Here is an 18,489-nt window from a genome sequence, read left to right as displayed (position 1 = left end):
GATGCTTCAAGTGCATTTTCATTATCAGTACTTGCTTTGGATATAAAACTGGTAATGTCACTTTTCCTCTCAGCTAATTTTCGCTTGAAAAAATCAACAGGCTTGTCGTGTTGTGCAGGATGCCTAGTTTCTAAATGGCGCCGAAGTAGAGAAGATTTGAGGCTGCTGCTTGCTAGAACATCACCACAAATCACACACAGTGGTTTTGGACATTCTTGATCACCAATGCATGTAAAGCCATATTTTATATAATCATCATCATATTTTCTTTTCTTTGTAAGTGACTTTCCAGGACCATCATGATCATTAGACGTAGATGTTCCACAGTGTGGACTTGAGGAAACACTAGCTGATTCTTGCGTCTTTACACTTTCCTTTTTCAGCCACTTATCCATTGAACTTGTGTACAAAAGTTCTAATAAAAACAACACAGAGAGACTGCTAACAACCAACGAACTAGAAAATGAGAAGATTCACTCAAGTCTCACTGAAGCAAAACAGCACTCCAGAGAGAGTGACAATTACAGAGGCACCTTAACACTGCTACACTGGCTACAACGTGCTTCCAGCTGGTTTGGCTCCCAAACAGCTTTTCTTCCGCCACAAGATTGCTCCCGAGGAGGGTGTCCTGTGAGGTACAAATGAGCTTGGACCACCCCCCACGTACAGCACTGCTCCTGCTCACTCTGCCCTCCATGCCAACTTCCCCTGTCTGACAAGGACAGGAGTCCGAGCTGCCACCTGCAGGTCTGGGGGTTTCAGCTGCCACCCTGCCCGCCACAGGGCTCAGGCTACTGGCCCTGTGCCAGGGCCTGGGCTGCCGGATCCACACTCCCTGGGGCTCCTGCTGCTGGACGCCAGAGCACTGGGGTTCGGGCTGCCGGCTCCCCCGCTGACAGGGGCAGGGCTCGGGCTGCTGGCCCCAACTGCCCGGCCCCGTTCTCCCTGAGGCTCGGGGCTGCCAGCTCCGCCGGAGCGCTGGGGCTCGGGCTGCCGGCTCCCCCGCTGACAGGGGTCAGGGCTCGAGCTGCCAGCCCCAACTGTCCGGCCCCGCTTTCCCTGGGGCTCGGGCTGCCGGCTCCCCCGCTGAGAGTGGCAGGGCTTGGGCTGCCAGCCCCAACTGTACGGCCCTGCTCTCCCTGGGACTCTGGTTGTCTGCCCTGCAACCAGGTCCCACCTGCTGCCTCCAATGCCGGGGTCCTCTGGCCGCCATTAATGAATTTTTTCTTGCGAACCCCCTGTAACGTTCTGCAAACCCCCAGGGGTTCGCAAACCCCAGTTTGGGAACCAGTGGTCTAATAGAAGATATTACCTCACCCACCTTGTCTCTTTAATATACTGGGACAAACACGGTTACAACAACACTGCATATATGATTTCTGTGTCTTATCTTCACGTACTCGTGCAATGTCATCTTCTGTGTCCTCTTCCTCCTCCTTGTTATCATCACTTTCTTCAACTTCCCCTACCTCAAGAATAGACTGGCCACCCAAGAGGAGTCACAAAAACATGTAATCACTTTATGGGACACAAGCTAGTGCCTCTTCCTCCCTGACATTTAGCTGGGATGAGCAAGTATATCTGAGCATAATTTCAGTGCTACATATATCATTGAGAGAAATTGATTTTCTACCTCAGTCTTGTATATTGTAATAGTTGATACATTTTCTTCTCCTGTTCTGTATAACAGTTTAGAGTAGAGGTTGTCAGCCTGTGGTCCCTGCAGTCTAAGGGATCCACAAAAAGTGACTATGAAAATAAAGTTTCAGATCCCAGAAAAGGCATTCCATTTTTCTGATCAAGCAAAAGTAAATGAATACCCCCATCTATCAGGTCAAAACCCAGACATGTTGTCATTACCATAGAAGCCCACAGGTTAGCGCCCTTTCTCATGTGGCGTCAAATACCATGCAAAGCAAGTGCAACATTTATAGTTGAATTCTGTTCAGTCAGTTTTCAGTCTAAGACTCTATGGTAGGGGTCTGTGGACCACAAGTTGTATTTCCAAAGGTGCTTCACCTCCATTTGAAATATTTTAGGGGTCTGCAAATGAAAAAAGGTTGAAAACCACTGGTTCAGAGAAAGGGATATGGTGGAATTTGACAGGCACTAATAATATTTGTCTCTCTGAAGCAGGTTGATCATGTAAGACAGTGAACTCATAAGCATCATCAAGATGTAGACTATGGTTTTTTGTTTTTTTTTTAAAAGGTTGCCAGATGGCTTACAAATGAATGTGGAACCTCTCCACTGGCTGCATTTGAGAGAAAACTGTAATGAGTCCATAAAAAGTTCCAAAACATGGCCTTTTTCTGCAGTGTTTTAACCCAGTACTAATTCAGACCACTGGCAAGTCAATACCTCACTGAGTGGTTTCATGCTTACTTTTTGTTACTTTTCCAAAGAAATGCTTCTAGCAGTTAGGGTGGTATTTTCCTTCTGAGGCTATAAGGTTACTTACACCAGCTACACATACACAGAGCTCATGTTCATACTCTGGTGCCTAATGTATTTGTTTGTTCATTTGGAATGTTGTTGGACTGAGGTTCACTTACTCAGCAGATGGGTGTAATGAATATTTATTAAGGCAAAACACTCAGAGTAGCGATCAATTACACTCACAAGTGAGAAGCTTAACAGGACGATCTCATCACAGTCGCGTCCAGCACCAGACAATACAGCATCAGCTTCTCTTTGTTACACAAACTTATTTATAACTTTATCTTTTCTTATACATACCTATTAGTCTCTCATTTCCCTGTTAACTCTCCTCCTCTCTCAGTACAAGATTAGTGTTAGTCCAAACTGGTCTTTTCTAGTTTTATAGTTACTGTATCTTTTCTTGTTCTCATAAACACGATTACTCTGTAATTTCTTACACATGCGCAACACTAAACATGATTAGTCTGCATTTTCTTAATGTACATAGTTCTACTTAGGCTTATGTTGTTAAATGTTATCAGAACAGATGCATAAAATCCAAAGCAGGCTTCTGTTAGGCCTTCATTCTCAACCGTTTTTACAGAAGAAAGTTTTTGTTTGGCACTTCCACCCTGGCAGAAAATGCAAAGACTCCAGTACACTGGGGGAAACTTGCTCTGAAATACTGTCAAGGTTTTAATGATTGTAACACAAGATTGGGTTTGCAGTTCACCCTTACTGGGGGATGAAGTACCTTCAATGGATTTCCAAGTCTGCTAATTTTACCTTTATCTGTGCACGTTGCATAATGGTTTTTATGCCAAAGTAATGATTGCCTGCATTCAGATTGAAGAGCTGACAGAAGTTTATCAGTTGCATCCCTGTTTTGGAAACCCCGAAGTTTCTATCTTGCATTGGTTGCCTCTTGTATTATAGCCAATCACTGTTCATTAGAAGCAACAACGCTGTCCCTTTTCACTTGTTGTTGGCAAATAATGCATTGTTCATACGATACAGTTCAGGAGTGCTTCATAGAATCATAAAATATCAGGGTTGGAAGAGATCTCAGGAGGTCATCTAGTCCAACCCCCTGCTCAAAGCAGGACCAACCCCAACTAAATCATCCCAGCCAGGGCTTTGTCAAGCCGGGCCTTAAAAACCTCTAAGGAAGGAGATTCCACCATCTCCCTAGGTAACCCATTCCAGTGCTTCACCACCCTCCAAGTGAAAAAGTTTTTCCTAATATCCAACCTAAACCTCCCCCACAGCAACTTGAGACCATTGCTTCTTGTTCTGTCATCTGGTACCACTGAGAACAGTCTAGATCCATCCTCTTTGGAACCCCCTTTCAGGTAGTTGAAAGCAGCTATCAAATCCCCCCTCATTCTTCTCTTCTGCAGACTAAACAGTCCTGGTTTCCTCAGCCTCTCCTCATAAGTCATGTGATCCAGCCCCCTGATCATTTTTGTTGCCCTCCGCTGGACTCTTTCCAATTTTTCCACATTCTTCTTGTAGTGTGGGGCCCAAAACTGGACACAGTACTCCAGATGAGGCCTCACCAATGTTGAATAGAAGGGAATGATCACATCCTTTGATCTGCTGGCAATGCCCCTACTTATACAGCCCAAAATGCCGTTAGCCTTCTTGGCAACAAGGGCACACTGTTGACTCATATCCAGCTTCTCGTCCACTGTAACCCCTAGGTCCTTTTCTGCAGAACTGCTGCCTAGCCATTCAGTCCCTAGTCTGTAGCAGTGCATGGGATTCTTCCGTCCTAAATGCAGGACTCTGCACTTATCCTTGTTGAAGCTCATCTGATTTCTTTTGGCCCAGTCCTCTAATTTGTCTAGGTCCCTCTGTATCCTATCCCTACCCTCCAGCATATCTACCACTCCTCCCAGTTTAGTGTCATCTGCAAATTCACTGAGGGTGCAATCCACGCCATCCTCCAGATCATTAATGAAGATATTGAACAAAATCGGCCCCAGGACCGACCCTGGGACACTCCGCTTGATACCGGCTGCCAACTAGACATGGAGCCATTGATCACTACCCGTTGAGCCCGGTGATCTAGCCAGCTTTCTATCCACCTTATAGTCCATTCATCCAGCCCATATTTCTGTAACTTTCTGGCAAAAATACTGTGGGAGACCATATCAAAAGCTTTGCTAAAGTCAAGGAATAACACGTCCACTGCTTTCCCCTCGTCCACAGAGCCAGTTATCTCGTCATAGAAGGCAATTAGGTTAGTCAGGCATGACTTGCCCTTGGTGAATCCATGCTGACTGTCCTGATCACTTTCCTCTCCTCGAAGTGCTTCAAAATTGATTCCTTGAGCACCTGCTCCATGATTTTTCCAGGGACTGAGGTGAGGCTGACTGGCCTGTAGTTCCCCGGATCCTCCTTCTTCCCTTTTTTAATGATGGGCACTACATTAGCCTTTTTCCAGTCATCCGGGACCTCCCCCGATCGCCATGAGTTTTCAAAGATAAACTCCCCTACTAATTCTTCACCGTTTGTGAGCAGCAGGTCAAGAAGAGCTCTGTCCCTAGTTGGTTCCTCCAGCCCTTGCACCAGGAAATTGTCCCCTACATTTTCCAAAAATTGCCTGGATTGTCTGTGTACCCCTGTATTGCTCTCCCAGCAGATATCAGGGTGATTGAAGTCTCCCATGAGAACCAGGGCCTGTGATCTAGTAACTTCTGTTAGTTCAAGAGTGCCTTCATATTTTGTCTATGGGATACCTGAGGATAATAATAAATATAATGAATAAATACTATATGAATATTGAATAAATAAATAATCTATATTTACCAGTATGTAGCTTATGCCGTGGCTTAGGTATCCAAATGGATACTCAACACACACTGTAAGCAAAAGTCCGCTTTAGGTTAGCTTAGTGGTTATGGCTAATAATTAGCTACTAATAATTTATATTTTTGAAAGAGGAGAACTTACAGAAATAAACTATAACATACTATATTGCGGATGATACTTTGTGCAATGCATAGCAGTACATTTAACGCCTTCGCATATCAAAAATACCTGAAAAAGTAGTTCATTTACTTAATTTTAAATGTCATCCTTATGGCAAAACCAACAAAATTTAAGTGCATAACATCAAGTGACCAGAGGAAGCAGCGAATCTGATCTTCAACAGAGATTGCTCCCTGCATTTTCTGATAGCACAGTTTCCATAATTAGTAAAATATTCCATAATTAGTACCTTTATTTTCTGTTTTTATGTTACAAATGGTAACCGTTTTCTTTTTTCTTTTTACTTACCTTAAAGTTCAAAATTTAGCTTCGTAAACATCACTTTCAGATTCCGCACATCCAAATTATGAAAGAAAACATGTTTATTAACTTTTCTCCAGAAATGTTTTCTTGTTTCATTAATATCAACTTGGCTTACTCTAGTTTTTAGGTCGGGGAGTGGCCCCAGTTGGTGGATATGGGCTACTTTGTTGCATTGTATGTACCCTTTTTCCTGCATTAAAGGACGTAGACATTCCTCAGGACTTCTTTCCTTTGTTGTGAGTGATAGAGCTGGATTTAGTCAGGAGTTCAGGATGGTGGTTGCATTCTGGTCTGGGTTAGGACAAGTTTTACTGATTTTATTCTGTTGATCATCTCTGTGAAGTAGGATGAGAGCTCTTTTTAATGATTGGTGCTTGGGATTGATGTTTGGTTTATGTAATCCAGGTAGAGTTGAGCGAACAACAGATTTTTTGCTTCAGTGGCCAAAACAAAACAAAAAAGGTGTTTGGGTGGAACAAAAATTTTGAATATAAGATACTATCTACTACTAGCACCAGGGCACTTTTTATATGAAGCTAAACATTTGGGGGAGGGATAGCTCAGTGGTTTGAGCATTGGCCTGCTAAACCCATGGTTATGAGTTCAATCCTTGAGGGGCCCATTTAGGGATCTGGGGCAAAAATCTGTCTGGGGATTGGTCCTGCTTTGAGCCGGGGATGGGACTAGATGACCTCCTGAGATCCCTTTCAACCCTGACATTCTATGATTTACTCCCTGTAGTGAGCCGGTGTGGCTCCCCGCCGCCCCGGAAGGGGAAGAGCCCGGCCGGAGTGGGCGGAGCTAGGGAGCTCTGAGCCCGCCCCTCAGAGGGTCAGGCTGCGACCCGGAAGTATAAAAGCTCACCCTCACAGCTCAGTCAGGCCCCAGCCGCCGGAGAGACTAGACGTCTCCAGCCTAGCTCGTGGCTGGGACAACCCTGTGGCCCAAGGCAGCCGTCAGGACTGGCTGGGCCTGCCCTGCGCCCGCTATCCGGAGGAGCTGCTGGGCCTGCCGATCAATCCCTGCCCTGGCGAACCCATGATCCTGGATTCCCCAGAGACTGACACCAGGACCCAGGTAGGCCCCAAGGGGGAGTGTGGAAATAGCCCGGGGGCAGCCGACCCCGGTCTGGCTGCAGCACTGCCAGAGCCTATGTCAGTGTGTTGCGGCCAGGATCCCCACTGACAGCAGCGAGTTTCCGCTGATGCTAGGGCCCCGGGCTGGGACGCAGTGGACTGGGAGGGCCTGCGTCCCCCCTGCCACCCAACCTGTGAGTGGCAGTCTCCCCCTCTCCCAGGCTTTTTGAGGCTTGGGCCTACTATTGTTGCTCAGCCCTGACGTAGCATTGGTGCCCCGCCCTGAGCCAGGGTCGGGCTTACTGTGTCTCCAGGACTGCAAGGACTGCCGAGGGAGACCCTGCAGCCGGACGAAGTACCCAAGCACCAGTGGGTAGTAAGCCAGTGTGGCTCCCCACCGCCCCAGAGAGGGTCGAGCCCCGGCAAACCCTTGTACACGTGGTACCAGAAGTGGGGAGTGATCCCTTGGCCCCTGTGAGTAGAGGCCTGAGGGGGAAAGACTCCCCAAGAGAACCATGGAGATGGAGCGACTGTTTAAGCTGCTGGCCAAGAGTCAAGAGCGACAGCAGGCCGCCCACGTACAGCAGCAGCAGCAGCAGGCAGCCACCCAGCTCCAACATCAACAACAACAGCAGCATGTCGCTCAACTTCAGCAGCAGCAGCTCATTCAGCAGCTGGGAGACCGGCTGCAACAACTCGTGACAGCGCTGTCGCGCCCCGTAGACCCGCAACCAGGGGACGGGGCTGGGTTGCCCCGCAGTGCCGTCCCGGTGCGACTAACCAAGATGGGTCCCGACGATGACCCCGAGGCGTTCTTGGTAACGTTCGAACGGGGGCGCTGGTCGCGGGGTGGCCCCAGGACCAATGGGCCACCCTTTTGGCCCCCTACTTAACAGGAACTGCCCAGACAGCATACAGGGGGCTGGCTACCGAAGAATCAAGGGATTATAGCTGGCTGAAGGCCGCAATCTTGGATGCCTTAGATGTCAGCCCCGAGACTTTTTGGCAGCGGTTCCGAAGCCAGACGTATCCCACTGGCACCAGACCCAGGCTGGTGGCCTAACCTCTGAAGGAGCTGTGTAGGCGGTGGCTACAGCTGGAAACGAGGATGACAGAGGAGGTTACGGAACAAGTCATCCTCGAACAGTTCGTGCACATCCTCCCAACGCGAGGATGGGCCTGGGTGCTCCGCCACCGGCCGGCGACATTAGCCGCGGCCGTCGCGCTGATGGAAGACTTCCTCGCAGCTGAAACGCCAGTGGGGCCCGCCCTCCGAGCTCTAAATCCTGGGCCGGAACGCCCAAACACTGAAAGAAAAGGGGACGCCCCTACCGGACTGCGAAACCTGGGCCGCGGGCAAGAGGCCCGCCCAGGACGTCGGCTCAGACACCTGGAACCTCCCCCTTGGCCCGGACCGTTCCACCCCGTGCTGAGTGTCATGAGGGTTCCCTGGAGTCCCCCTAGGAGTCCAAGGGGAGCTCCCTCCCGTGGCGGTCGCCCTGAACTCGGGCCCTGCTTCCGTTGTGGAAAGTCGGGACACTTGCAATGGGACTGCACGGAAATGGACTGCAGCTTCGGTCAGATCTGTGCAGGGGACACCAGGGCCCAGCTACCACAGGCTCCCAAGATCACGGTCCCGTTAGTTGTCGGTGACCACACCACCCAGGCCTTGATCGACTCCGGCTGTGGCCAGACACTGGTTCGCCAGGCGTTGGGACCTCAGGTGGACCCCCGCTTGGGAACAATTCACCTGCAGTGCATCTATGGGGATGTCTGACCTTACCCTACCCTAGTGCCTGGGTCCGGTTAACAGTGGCTGTCGTAACCCGACAAATCATTGTTGGCTTAGCCCCTCGACTTGCGTACCTGGTGATCCTGGGGCGGGACTGGCCCACCTTTGAGGAGATCCTCCGGTCAACCCCGGCCTTGGAAGGAGAGTCCCAGGGGGCCCTACCGGAAGAGGAGCATGGGACCCCAGAACCTGAGGCAAGAACCGGAGAAGCCGACAATCCCCTGCTGGGGCCTGCGGTCAAGCCCCTCCTCCGTACCGATTTTTGCAGTGACCAGAGAGCTGACCCTACCCTTAGCGGGGCCTATGAACAGCTAGCGGCAGTCGATGGGACCATCATCGACCCCCAACGCGCAACCCAGTGGCCCCACTTTGAACTATGCTGGGACCATCTTTACCGGATCGACCGGGACTCCCGCACGAAGGAGCCCCAAACCCAGCTGCTGGTACCGCAGTGTCACCAGCGCGCCGTGATGAAGCTGGCGCATGACATCCCGGCTGCTGGGCATCTGGGCCAGGAGAAGACCCTCTCCCGGATTCTAACGCGGTTCTTCTGGCCTGGTGTTCACCAGGAGGTGAGGAACTATTGTAGCTCCTGCCCGGAGTGCCAGTTAGCCGCTCCACAACGAGTACCCAGGGCACCCCTGGTCCCCATACCTATAACAGAAACACCATTTGAACGAGTGGTCATGGACCTGGTGGGCCCCCTCCCAAAAAGTGCGTCGGGGTTCCAGTATGTCCTGGTTATTGTGGACTACGCCACCCGTTCCCAGAGGCCATTCCGTTGCAGAGCACCACTGCCCGGACCATCGCCAGGGAACTGCTGAAGGTCTTCGCTCGGGTGGGCTTGCCCCGAGAAATCCTAACAGATCAAGGCATTAATTTCACCTCCCGATTATTACAGCAGGTCTGCAAGCTCCTGGGGGTCAAACAGTTACGGACTTCCGTCTACCACCCGCAGACAGACGGGCTGGTGGAACAATTCAACCGGACCCTCAAGAAGATGCTGTGGAAGTTTCCCCGAGAGCAGCTACGCCGGTGGGACCAGTTGCTCCCTCCCTTGCTGTTAGCCATCCGCGAGGTACCCCAGTCCTCGACCAAGTTCTCCCCGTTTGAACTGTTGTATGGGCGCCGCCCACGGGGCCTGTTGGACCTAATGCAGGAAACTTGAGAGCAGTCTCCCTCTCCAACCCAGGGCCTCCTGAAGTATGTCCTCCAGATGCAGGAGTACTTTGCTCAGGCTGGGGCCCTGGCTCGTGAAAACTTAAAGGCCGCCCAGGGCAGGCAGGAACAGACTTATAACCAGGGGGTGCAGGTGCGTGACTTTGAACCTGGGGATCAGGTCCTGCTCCTCCTGCTCTTGAGCGAGTCGAAGCTACTGGCCTGTTGGTAGGGACCCTACGAGGTAGCTCGAAGGTTGGGCCCATCACCTACAAGATCCGCCAGCCCAACCGGCGCAAAAAGAATCAGCGGTACCATGTGAATTTGTTGAAACCGTGGCGGGAGCGGGAGGGCCTGCTGATTACTCCTTACCCGCCAGAGCCTGAGTTCGGTCCCCGCGCATGCCGGACCGAGGACCTCGCTGCTCCCCTGCTCGGCGACACTCTCACGGAGGAGCAGCGCAAGCAGGCCAAATGTCTCCTGCAGGCTTTCCAGGGAACCTTCACAGCCCTACCCGGGTACATGACTCTGGTCTATCACTCTGTCCAGACTGAGCCAGGGAAGGTAATCCAAGAAACGACCAGACCACTGCCGTACCGGATGCGCCAGGAGGTGGAGGAAGAAGTACAGGCCATGCTGGCCTTGGGAGTCATCAAGCCATCTCAGAGTGAATGGCATAGCCCGGTGGTCTTGGTACTCAAGCCCAACGGCACCCGACACTTTTGTATAGACTTCTGACGGGTGAATGCCATCTCACGGTTCGACTCCTATCCGATGCCTCGTGTGGACGAGTTGCTGGGCCGCCTAGGCGAGGCCCGGTTCATCACCCCGGTCTGACTACAGCACTGCTAGAGCCTATGTCAGTGTGTTGCGGCCAGGATCCCCACTGACAGCAGCGGGCCTTCTGCCGCTGCTAGGGCCCCAGGCTGGGACGCAGTGGAGTGGGTGGGCAGTCTCCCCCTCTCCCAGGTCTTTTGAGGCTTGGGCCTACTATTGTTGCTCAGCCCTGACTGAGGGCCTGAGCTCCTGACTCAGCGTTTGTTGCCCTGTCCTGACCTAGGGCCTGGGCTTAATACTCCTGCTGGTTGCTCAGCCCTGACTGAGGGCCTGAGCCCCTGACGTAGCATTGGTGCCCCGCCCTGAGCCAGGGTCGGGCTTACCGTGTCTTCCAGGACTAGGGTTACCATACGTCCGGATTTCCCCGGACATGTCCTCCTTTTGTGTGCTAAAAATAGCGTCCGGGGGGAATTTGTAAAGCACTCACAATGTCCGGGATTAGCAGAGAGTGGCTGGGAGGGCTGCAGGGAAGTCCCGGGCTGGACTCAGGAGCAGCTGTAGAGGAGCCGGATCCGCCCTGCATTCTGAGCCAGCAGCTCCCTTGCAGCCCAGTCCAGCAACACTGTGCAGGGCCAGACCGGGTTTTGTTGTGCAGGGCCAGACCGGGTTTTGTTGTGCAGGGGAGCTCAGCCACGTGTCCGGCTCGGCTGCACAGAGCCCAACACTCTGTTCTGAGCAGCAGGGTAAGGAGGTCAGGGGGCAGGAAGGTTCTGGAGGTGGAGGTCAAGAAACGGGGGGGGCTTTTTGGGGGGAGTGGAGAAAGTTTTGGGCAGTCAGGGTACAGGTAGGGGGTAGGGTCCTGGGGGGCAGTTGGGGGGGGTCTTAGGAGGGGGCAGTTAGGGGACAAGGAGCGGGGGGGGGGTAGGGGGCTGGGAGTTCTGGGGGGGAGCTGTCAGGGGGCAGGAGTGGAGAGAGGGATCGGAGCAGTCAGGGGACAGGGAGCAGAGGGGTTTAGATGGGTTGGGAGTTCTGGGGGGGGCTGTCAGGGGGCAGGAGTGCGGAGAGGGATCGGAGCAGTCAGGGGACAGGGAGCAGAGGGGTTTAGATGGGTTGGGAGTTCTGGGGGGGGGCTGTCAGTGGGTGGGGAGTGGTTGGATGGGGCGTGGGAGTCCCAGGGGTCTGTCTGGGGGTGGGGGTGTGGATAAAGGTTGGGGCAGTCAGGGGACAAGAGGCAGGGAGGCTTAGATAGTCCTGGGGGGCAGTTAGGGGCAGGGGTCCCAGGAGGGGGTAGTCAGGGGACAAGGAACGGGGGGAGGGTTGGGAGGTCAGGGGGGGGCGGGAAGTGGGAGGGGCAGGGGCGGGGCTAGGGCGGGGCTCCTCCCGTCCTCTTTTTTGCTCGCTGAAATATGGTAACCCTATCCAGGACCACAAGGGCTGCCGAGGGAGACCCTGCAGCCGCACGAAGTACCCAAGCACCAATGGGTAGTGAGCCAGTGTGGCTCCCCGCCGCCCCAGAGAGGGTTGAGCCCCGGCAAACCCTTGTACACTCCCCTTCCTTCCAATAGCCTACCATCATGATGTCATCAGAACCCAGCAGGTCCTTCAGCCTTTGTGCTGGTCCTGTTTATTTCTCATTTTCTATGCTAACATTGCCAAATCAAAGTGCTTAACATTCAAGAGTTAGACAACAAACAGGAGAGATTTCTGAGAGTTTTAAAAACTAATATAGCACATTGCTTCTCACCTCTCTTGATTTTCATCTCGTGGGAGAAGTTGCTTACCCCACTTTGTGCATGACCATCTCGTTTTCAAAGTTCAGCTTTAATTGCACACACAAAAATGTAGGCCTCCCTGTTTGCTACCTGAAGGGGATTTACCTCCTGCCTGGTGTGTGGGAGCAACAAACCTATCCCCCGCCCTACCCAGGCCTAGTAGGTCGTTGCCTATTCCACTTTCTACCTCAGTTTCCTTACTGCTCCCCACTTTCCCCTAGGCCTTCCGCCCCTCCCGCCCCCATCTATCCTCTGCACCCCTGCTCAGTCCCACTACAGGAATAGGAGATGGTGACCCTTTGGGGTAAGGGCGAAACTTTACAACATTGAAGGTAGAAATCAGAAATTCTTAAAAGCCTTTACCCTCCTCTCCCTTCCCAAAATATTGTGAGATTTGTGATAAAACTGTGAATGTTGGTTGTACTGTACTGTCACGGGGCGAGGCATGTAGACCCAAATACACTTTTTGGAATATATGAGGGCTCTAATTAGATTACACATTCCTATGAAAATCCACCTGCCATTCTTATTTCTACCATAAATAGGGACGTTCTAAGTTTGGACCCGATCATACCTATAGAAGCTATTGCAGACTTATTGTACAATATTCCATGGCATTTTTTTATGGATGCAAAGGGCTGTTTACCATGCATTAAAGTATCATCTGTGCCTTCTTTTATGTTTTGAACTATTTATTTGAATTTAAAATAGTCAATAACTTTTCTATATCTTAACAGACTTTAGACAATTTGAAGGAAGGGAAACATAATCTGCGTGTGCGACCTGCAGATATACCAATAGCTGAAAGAGCATCCATGAATTACTGGAGAACGCAAAAATGTATCAGCAAGCCATCAGAGTTTCCTATCAAAAGCCCAGCATTTACAGGTAGATGTCCCAGTCCTCCTCTCTGTGAATGTACCTGGTACTTTAAATTACTCAGCACACTCTGTAGGTCATAAACACCCACTTGTGTTCAGCCAAGACTAGGATTTTTAAAACCCTTTAGAATCTGAAAGTCCTTAATATGTTGTGCTTTGTATGGACGTGCTCAGTTTCCAGATGACTGATTATATGAAAGCAAAGGTGCACATTTAGTTACATGCACATACAATTGGGGATTTTGGTGTGTGCATCCAAGCAGGGCATGCACCTACCTGGGTGCAGTATCCAGTGTGGGTCTCACCAATGCTGTATACAGAGGAAACACCACCACATCAGCCCCCTTTGCCACAGCATTGCCATGGGAACTCATGTTCAGCTGCTTAGCTACAATGACCCCTAAGTCCTTTTCTTGGTCACTGCTTTCCAGGAATCAGTACCCCATCTGACAAGTGTAGCCAACATTCTTGGCTCCTGAATGATCTTACATTTGGCTCTATTGAAGTGTGTGGTGTTTGATTGTTCCCAGTTAACCAAGTGATCCAGATTCTAGATCAGTGACTGGTCTTAGTCATTATGTGCCACCCTACCAATCATAGATTCATAGATTCCAAAACGAGAAGTGACCATTGTGATCATCTAGTTTGACCTCCGGTATAATGCAGGCCAGAGAACTTTCCCAAAATAATTCCTACAGCAGCTCTTGTAGAAAAAGAATCCAATCTTGATTTAAAAATTGTCAGTGATGGAGAATGCACCGTGACCCTTGGTAAATTGTGTCATCTGCGAACTTTATTAGCAGCAATTTTATATTTTCTTCTAGATTATTGATCCAAGTCCCCATGCCAGGTGATCCATTGCTTAGTTAGCAGCCTACCTAGATAGACTGGTTTTCTTAGTCTGCCTTCTTTGTCCCAAGGGTGTTTCAATAGAATAGAAGACTATCAAGATCTAACAGCCCTCCTTTGTTAACCCTGTGTCACCATCCCTTGAAATTTCATCCCAAAATGAAGGTAAAAAGGCAACAGAGAAGGCAGACAAGCCCCACATTCAAAATGGAGTTTGCAGTCTGGCACAAATACACACAGAGAATCCCCAGAATCAAACAGAATTAATATGTTGTACATAAACAGATCCCCCGAATTGTCTGTCTGTCTGTCTGTCTGTCTGTTTCTCTCTCTCTCTCTCACACACACACACATACTGATAACTCCCCATTAACAACCATACATTCTATTTCCCACTATTAGTCTTTGATATGTGTCATATTGTGTTCAGAGAGGAGACATAAACACCCATGCTAAGAAGAACTCTTTGTACCTTCCACCAACAGAAGTAACAAAATCAATGGCAATTTTCCTTTTTTGTGTATTGATCTCCTCTGATTTCCCTCTAGGATTACATGATAAAGCTCCCTTGGGGCTGATGGATACACCATTACTTGATACAGAAGAGGAAGTGCATTACTGTTTTCTGCCATTAGACTTGGTGGGAAAGTACCCTACTTTAGTCAATGATGATAATTTACTGTGGCTCCTGGAGAATGCAGCTCTGATAGAATGTGAATGCAGTGAGTTCCGTTTCATAGGTAAACCTCATTCTTTTCTGTTTGGAAAGCACCTTGCACATTTGAGCACTATCAGAATAAGTTACAAATATCTCTTAACATCTTCAGTTTCATTCTGGTATCTCTGTATAGGGTGACCATATTTCCCAAAGGGAAAAAGGGACACCAAGTGGGGCTAGCCTGAGCCCCCACTCCCACCCCCCTGCCTGTGCGGGGCTGGCCCGAGCCGCTCACCCGAGCTCCCTCCCCACACGGGGCTGGCATCGCTGCTCACCGGAGCCCTGCCTACTGCCCGTGCGAGGCTGGGGCTGGCGTTGCTACTCGCTTGAGCCCTGCCTGCCCCTCCCCCCTCGTCCGAGCCCTGCTGCCCCCCTGTGCGGGGCTGGTATCACGGCGCACTTTCCCCACACCCTGCTTTTTTGACAAAAGCGGGCATTGGGCTTAATCTTGGCAACTGATAAAGTTGGCAAAAGCAAACTGAACCAATGCCCACTTTTGCCAAAATAAGCCAGTCTCATCATAGAATATCAGGGTTGTAAGGGACCTCAGGAGGTCATCTAGTCCAACCCCCTGCTCAAAGTAGGGCCAATCCCTAGATGGATTTTTTCCACAGATCCCTCAATGGCCCCTTTAAGGATTGAACTCATGACCCTGGGTTTAGCAGGTCAATGCTCAAACCACTGAGCTATCCCTAGGCAGGTTGGCCAGGACAGGGCTTAAAAAAGGGACCGTCCCGGCCAAAACGGGCTCTATGGTGTAGCCTATAGGGCTAACCTGCTTTCTCGTGTATATATATATATGTATATAGTTTACGTATTTGGTTTATTGTAATAGGTTTATAAATTTATATTAAAGGAAGTTTGGCTGTAATGCAAAAAACCTACAGGCCATATTTTGTATGTTAAGCTAAGGTAAAGTTAGTATGTTTATATTAAAACCTTTTACTTAAAAAGCAGAGTTAACCTATATTTTGTTACCTACATTAATACGTACCCACGCCTAGGTTTATAACATTTTATTTAAACCAATAAACAATAAAAAATGGCATTTTTTTTAAATTTGTACCTACAAACGTGACAGGTACACCACAAAAAAAATATGTGCGTAGGTACATGTCATCAACACGCACATACATACTAGCCTATGGAGTAAGCATATCCTAACATTTTGTGGGTAAAAAATAAAATTTGGGCATAAAATTTTTTTTTCCAGCACTTGTGCCCTATAAAAAAAATAACCCACCTCACTAAAGCACTCCGCTCTATCATTCTCACTTACGTTCTATTTCTACTCTCTCTATCTATCTACTCTATTTATTTACAATAACTACTACTATTAGTAGGCTGTACTTGTTCTTCTTAAACTTTAAGTTTTAAAAAAACTAGGCTAAGCTTGGTTTCCCTAAGTTTTATTCTTAGTTTTGTTTATTAGGTTTTAATTTTAAGTTTAAGTTAGTCAAGTAAACCCTAGTCAGTTTTAATAGCTCTTAGCATTAGTTTTTCCTAAGTACTGCATCCCGCACTCAAAAATTAAAAAACCTAAACTGCAAGGCTGGTCCTGTGTCTCTTACCACCAGGTTGTCAAAAAGAAAGTAAATATATTAACCAAAGCTTTGTTGCATATAATACTATATCCTCATATGTATCTTTCAAATAGCAATAATGCAATTGTAACTTTGTAACTCTAAGTATTTTACCATTTACTTACTATTATTAATTTTAATAAAAAATCTTTAAGGCTATATCTGTGTCAGTGTGAGCTTCCTGTCAGACCCTCCCCAAAATCCTTTGCAAATTTTGTAAAGCCTGATTCAAAACAAAAACTTTTATCTTCTAATCAAACAAATTAGCAAGCCTAAAACCCATATTAATTAATAGTAACAATTAATTATTATTAATCAAATTAAGTTAAATACAATGAAAAATAAATAAAAAATAATACTATTAGTACTCCCTAAATCAGGCTACAATGGTCACCCTATCTCTCGATCATTTTTGGTACTAACGTACTTCTAAGTCAGTCTCCAATAACATTTATTTTTAAACCAAAATCTTCGATTTTCTTCCTACCCACCACTTTTACTTGGGCCAATACACCATGATGCGGCAACAGGACATGTGGGGACTTCGACTCACCTTAGTGCAACCTCCATGTGATGCAGTTTTTCTGAGCATCATATCTTAAGTGTCCCAATCCATATGCGGGCCCACAGCCAGGCTAGTTTAGAAGCTGAGGAAAATGTGTGACTTTGCATTCTGGAATTTATGTTTAGGGTCACCAAACAATATAGGGCCAGGAGGTCTCAGGTTTGGGGCTGCTGCTTTGCAGTGTGATTCCAGCAGAATCTGGCCAGATAGTCAATTTATCTGACACCAGAAGGATTACTCCAGTTTGGTGGAATCCTCTGGTACAGATCTAGTGCAGTGATCCTTGCACCACCTCCTCCTTGCTGGTGGTGCATGGGATAGAGTTGGCGCAATGGCTAGGGCTCCCTGGCACAATGCCAATCTTCAGCTGAGGTGTCAGGTATTGGGGGCTGTTGGCATCCAGCATAATTCAGAGCAAGCCCTTGGGCTGCTTTTCTGTCAGGGGATTGGCCCAACACACGGCCATTTCAGGATCAAGGGAGCACAAGGTGAGCTTTGTGCCAACTTTGAACTAACACTGTCTCCCCCCATGAAGCTGTATATGCTGATACCATAGAACTGTATGTCACTAATCCAGGCATAGGGTTATAGGCTGTATTATGTTAAACACACAATATTTTAAAAACAAATATAAACTTTCACTGTGCATTAAGAATGCAGCGTTGTTGTAGCCGTGTTGGTCCGAGGATATTAGACAAGATGAGTGAGGTAATATCTTTTATTGGACCAACTTTTGATGGTAAAAGAGACAAGCTTTTGAACTTACAAAGAGCTCTTCTTCAAGCCCAGGCTCAGAGAAGAGCTCTGTGTAAGATCAAAAGCTTGTCTCTTTCACCAGCAGAAGTTGGTCCAGTAAAAGATATGACCTTAATCCACAGTGAGTGAGGTAAGGGAGTTGGAGGAATGGAGAGAGGGCCTTGGAATTGGGGAGTTGGGCTGGGCAGTGAGGCTGAGTAACTGTACTAACTTGCTTGCTGCCTACAGCCCTTGCCAACCCCTCATCCTACCTGCCTGTAGTCCCTCATCCATATCCCTTCAGTCTCCCTTGGATATTTTAAGTTTCACAATGGGAATCCCAGTCCAACAGACCTGGTAAATTTAGTCAGACCAGACGTCTTCTCTGGTGAGCTATAGCGAAGCTGCCTCTGTAGCAGCGAACAAGCTTCACTTGTCAGGCAACTTTGCTTGCAAGTTTACCTCACGCTCTCTCTGTGGCTTTTCCCCTCTGTTTGCAGTTAGACCATTTCTAGAACTAGTTCAGCTGCAGCCACTGATGACATCTATTGCTGGCAACTGGTAATTTCCTAATGTAGACAAGACTCGTGATAACATTAAAACATTATCCATAAATGTGTGTGTGTGTGTATCTATAGTTATACTGTAAATGGCTGTAGAACACAAAATGCGACATGAAGCACATATAATGCCATTGAAACGTTCTAAAATTAAAAAAAAAGTTTAGATACTATATTAGATATATTCAAAGGGGTACCTTTCTTCACTTCATGTGGAAATATATATACATGCAAAAGTTCAGGTTACAAATCCCAACTGTAATACCAAATGTTACTGGCAAAACAGTACCAGCTCTATATAT

The 18,489-nt window shown here is 48.5% G+C and overlaps 1 protein-coding gene across 2 annotated transcripts in view; it reads left to right on the top strand.

Moving 5' to 3' along the window:
- The window catches only part of KCTD19 (potassium channel tetramerization domain containing 19), a 62,237-nt gene that overhangs the window by 11,234 nt on the left and 32,514 nt on the right, over positions 1-18,489 (top strand). For both annotated transcript variants that reach the window (XM_065566773.1, XM_065566772.1), the window contains exons 3-4: positions 13,034-13,184; positions 14,575-14,766. In XM_065566773.1, the coding sequence (XP_065422845.1) occupies positions 13,034-13,184; positions 14,575-14,766 (343 nt within the window). The remainder of the gene's footprint in view (positions 1-13,033; positions 13,185-14,574; positions 14,767-18,489) is intronic.

This window comes from Chrysemys picta, chromosome 14 (assembly GCF_011386835.1).
Source record: "Chrysemys picta bellii isolate R12L10 chromosome 14, ASM1138683v2, whole genome shotgun sequence".
Classification (NCBI taxonomy): Eukaryota; Metazoa; Chordata; order Testudines; family Emydidae; genus Chrysemys; species Chrysemys picta.
Note: the sequence above shows the minus strand (reverse complement) of the source record. Positions and strands in the feature narration are given on the sequence as shown.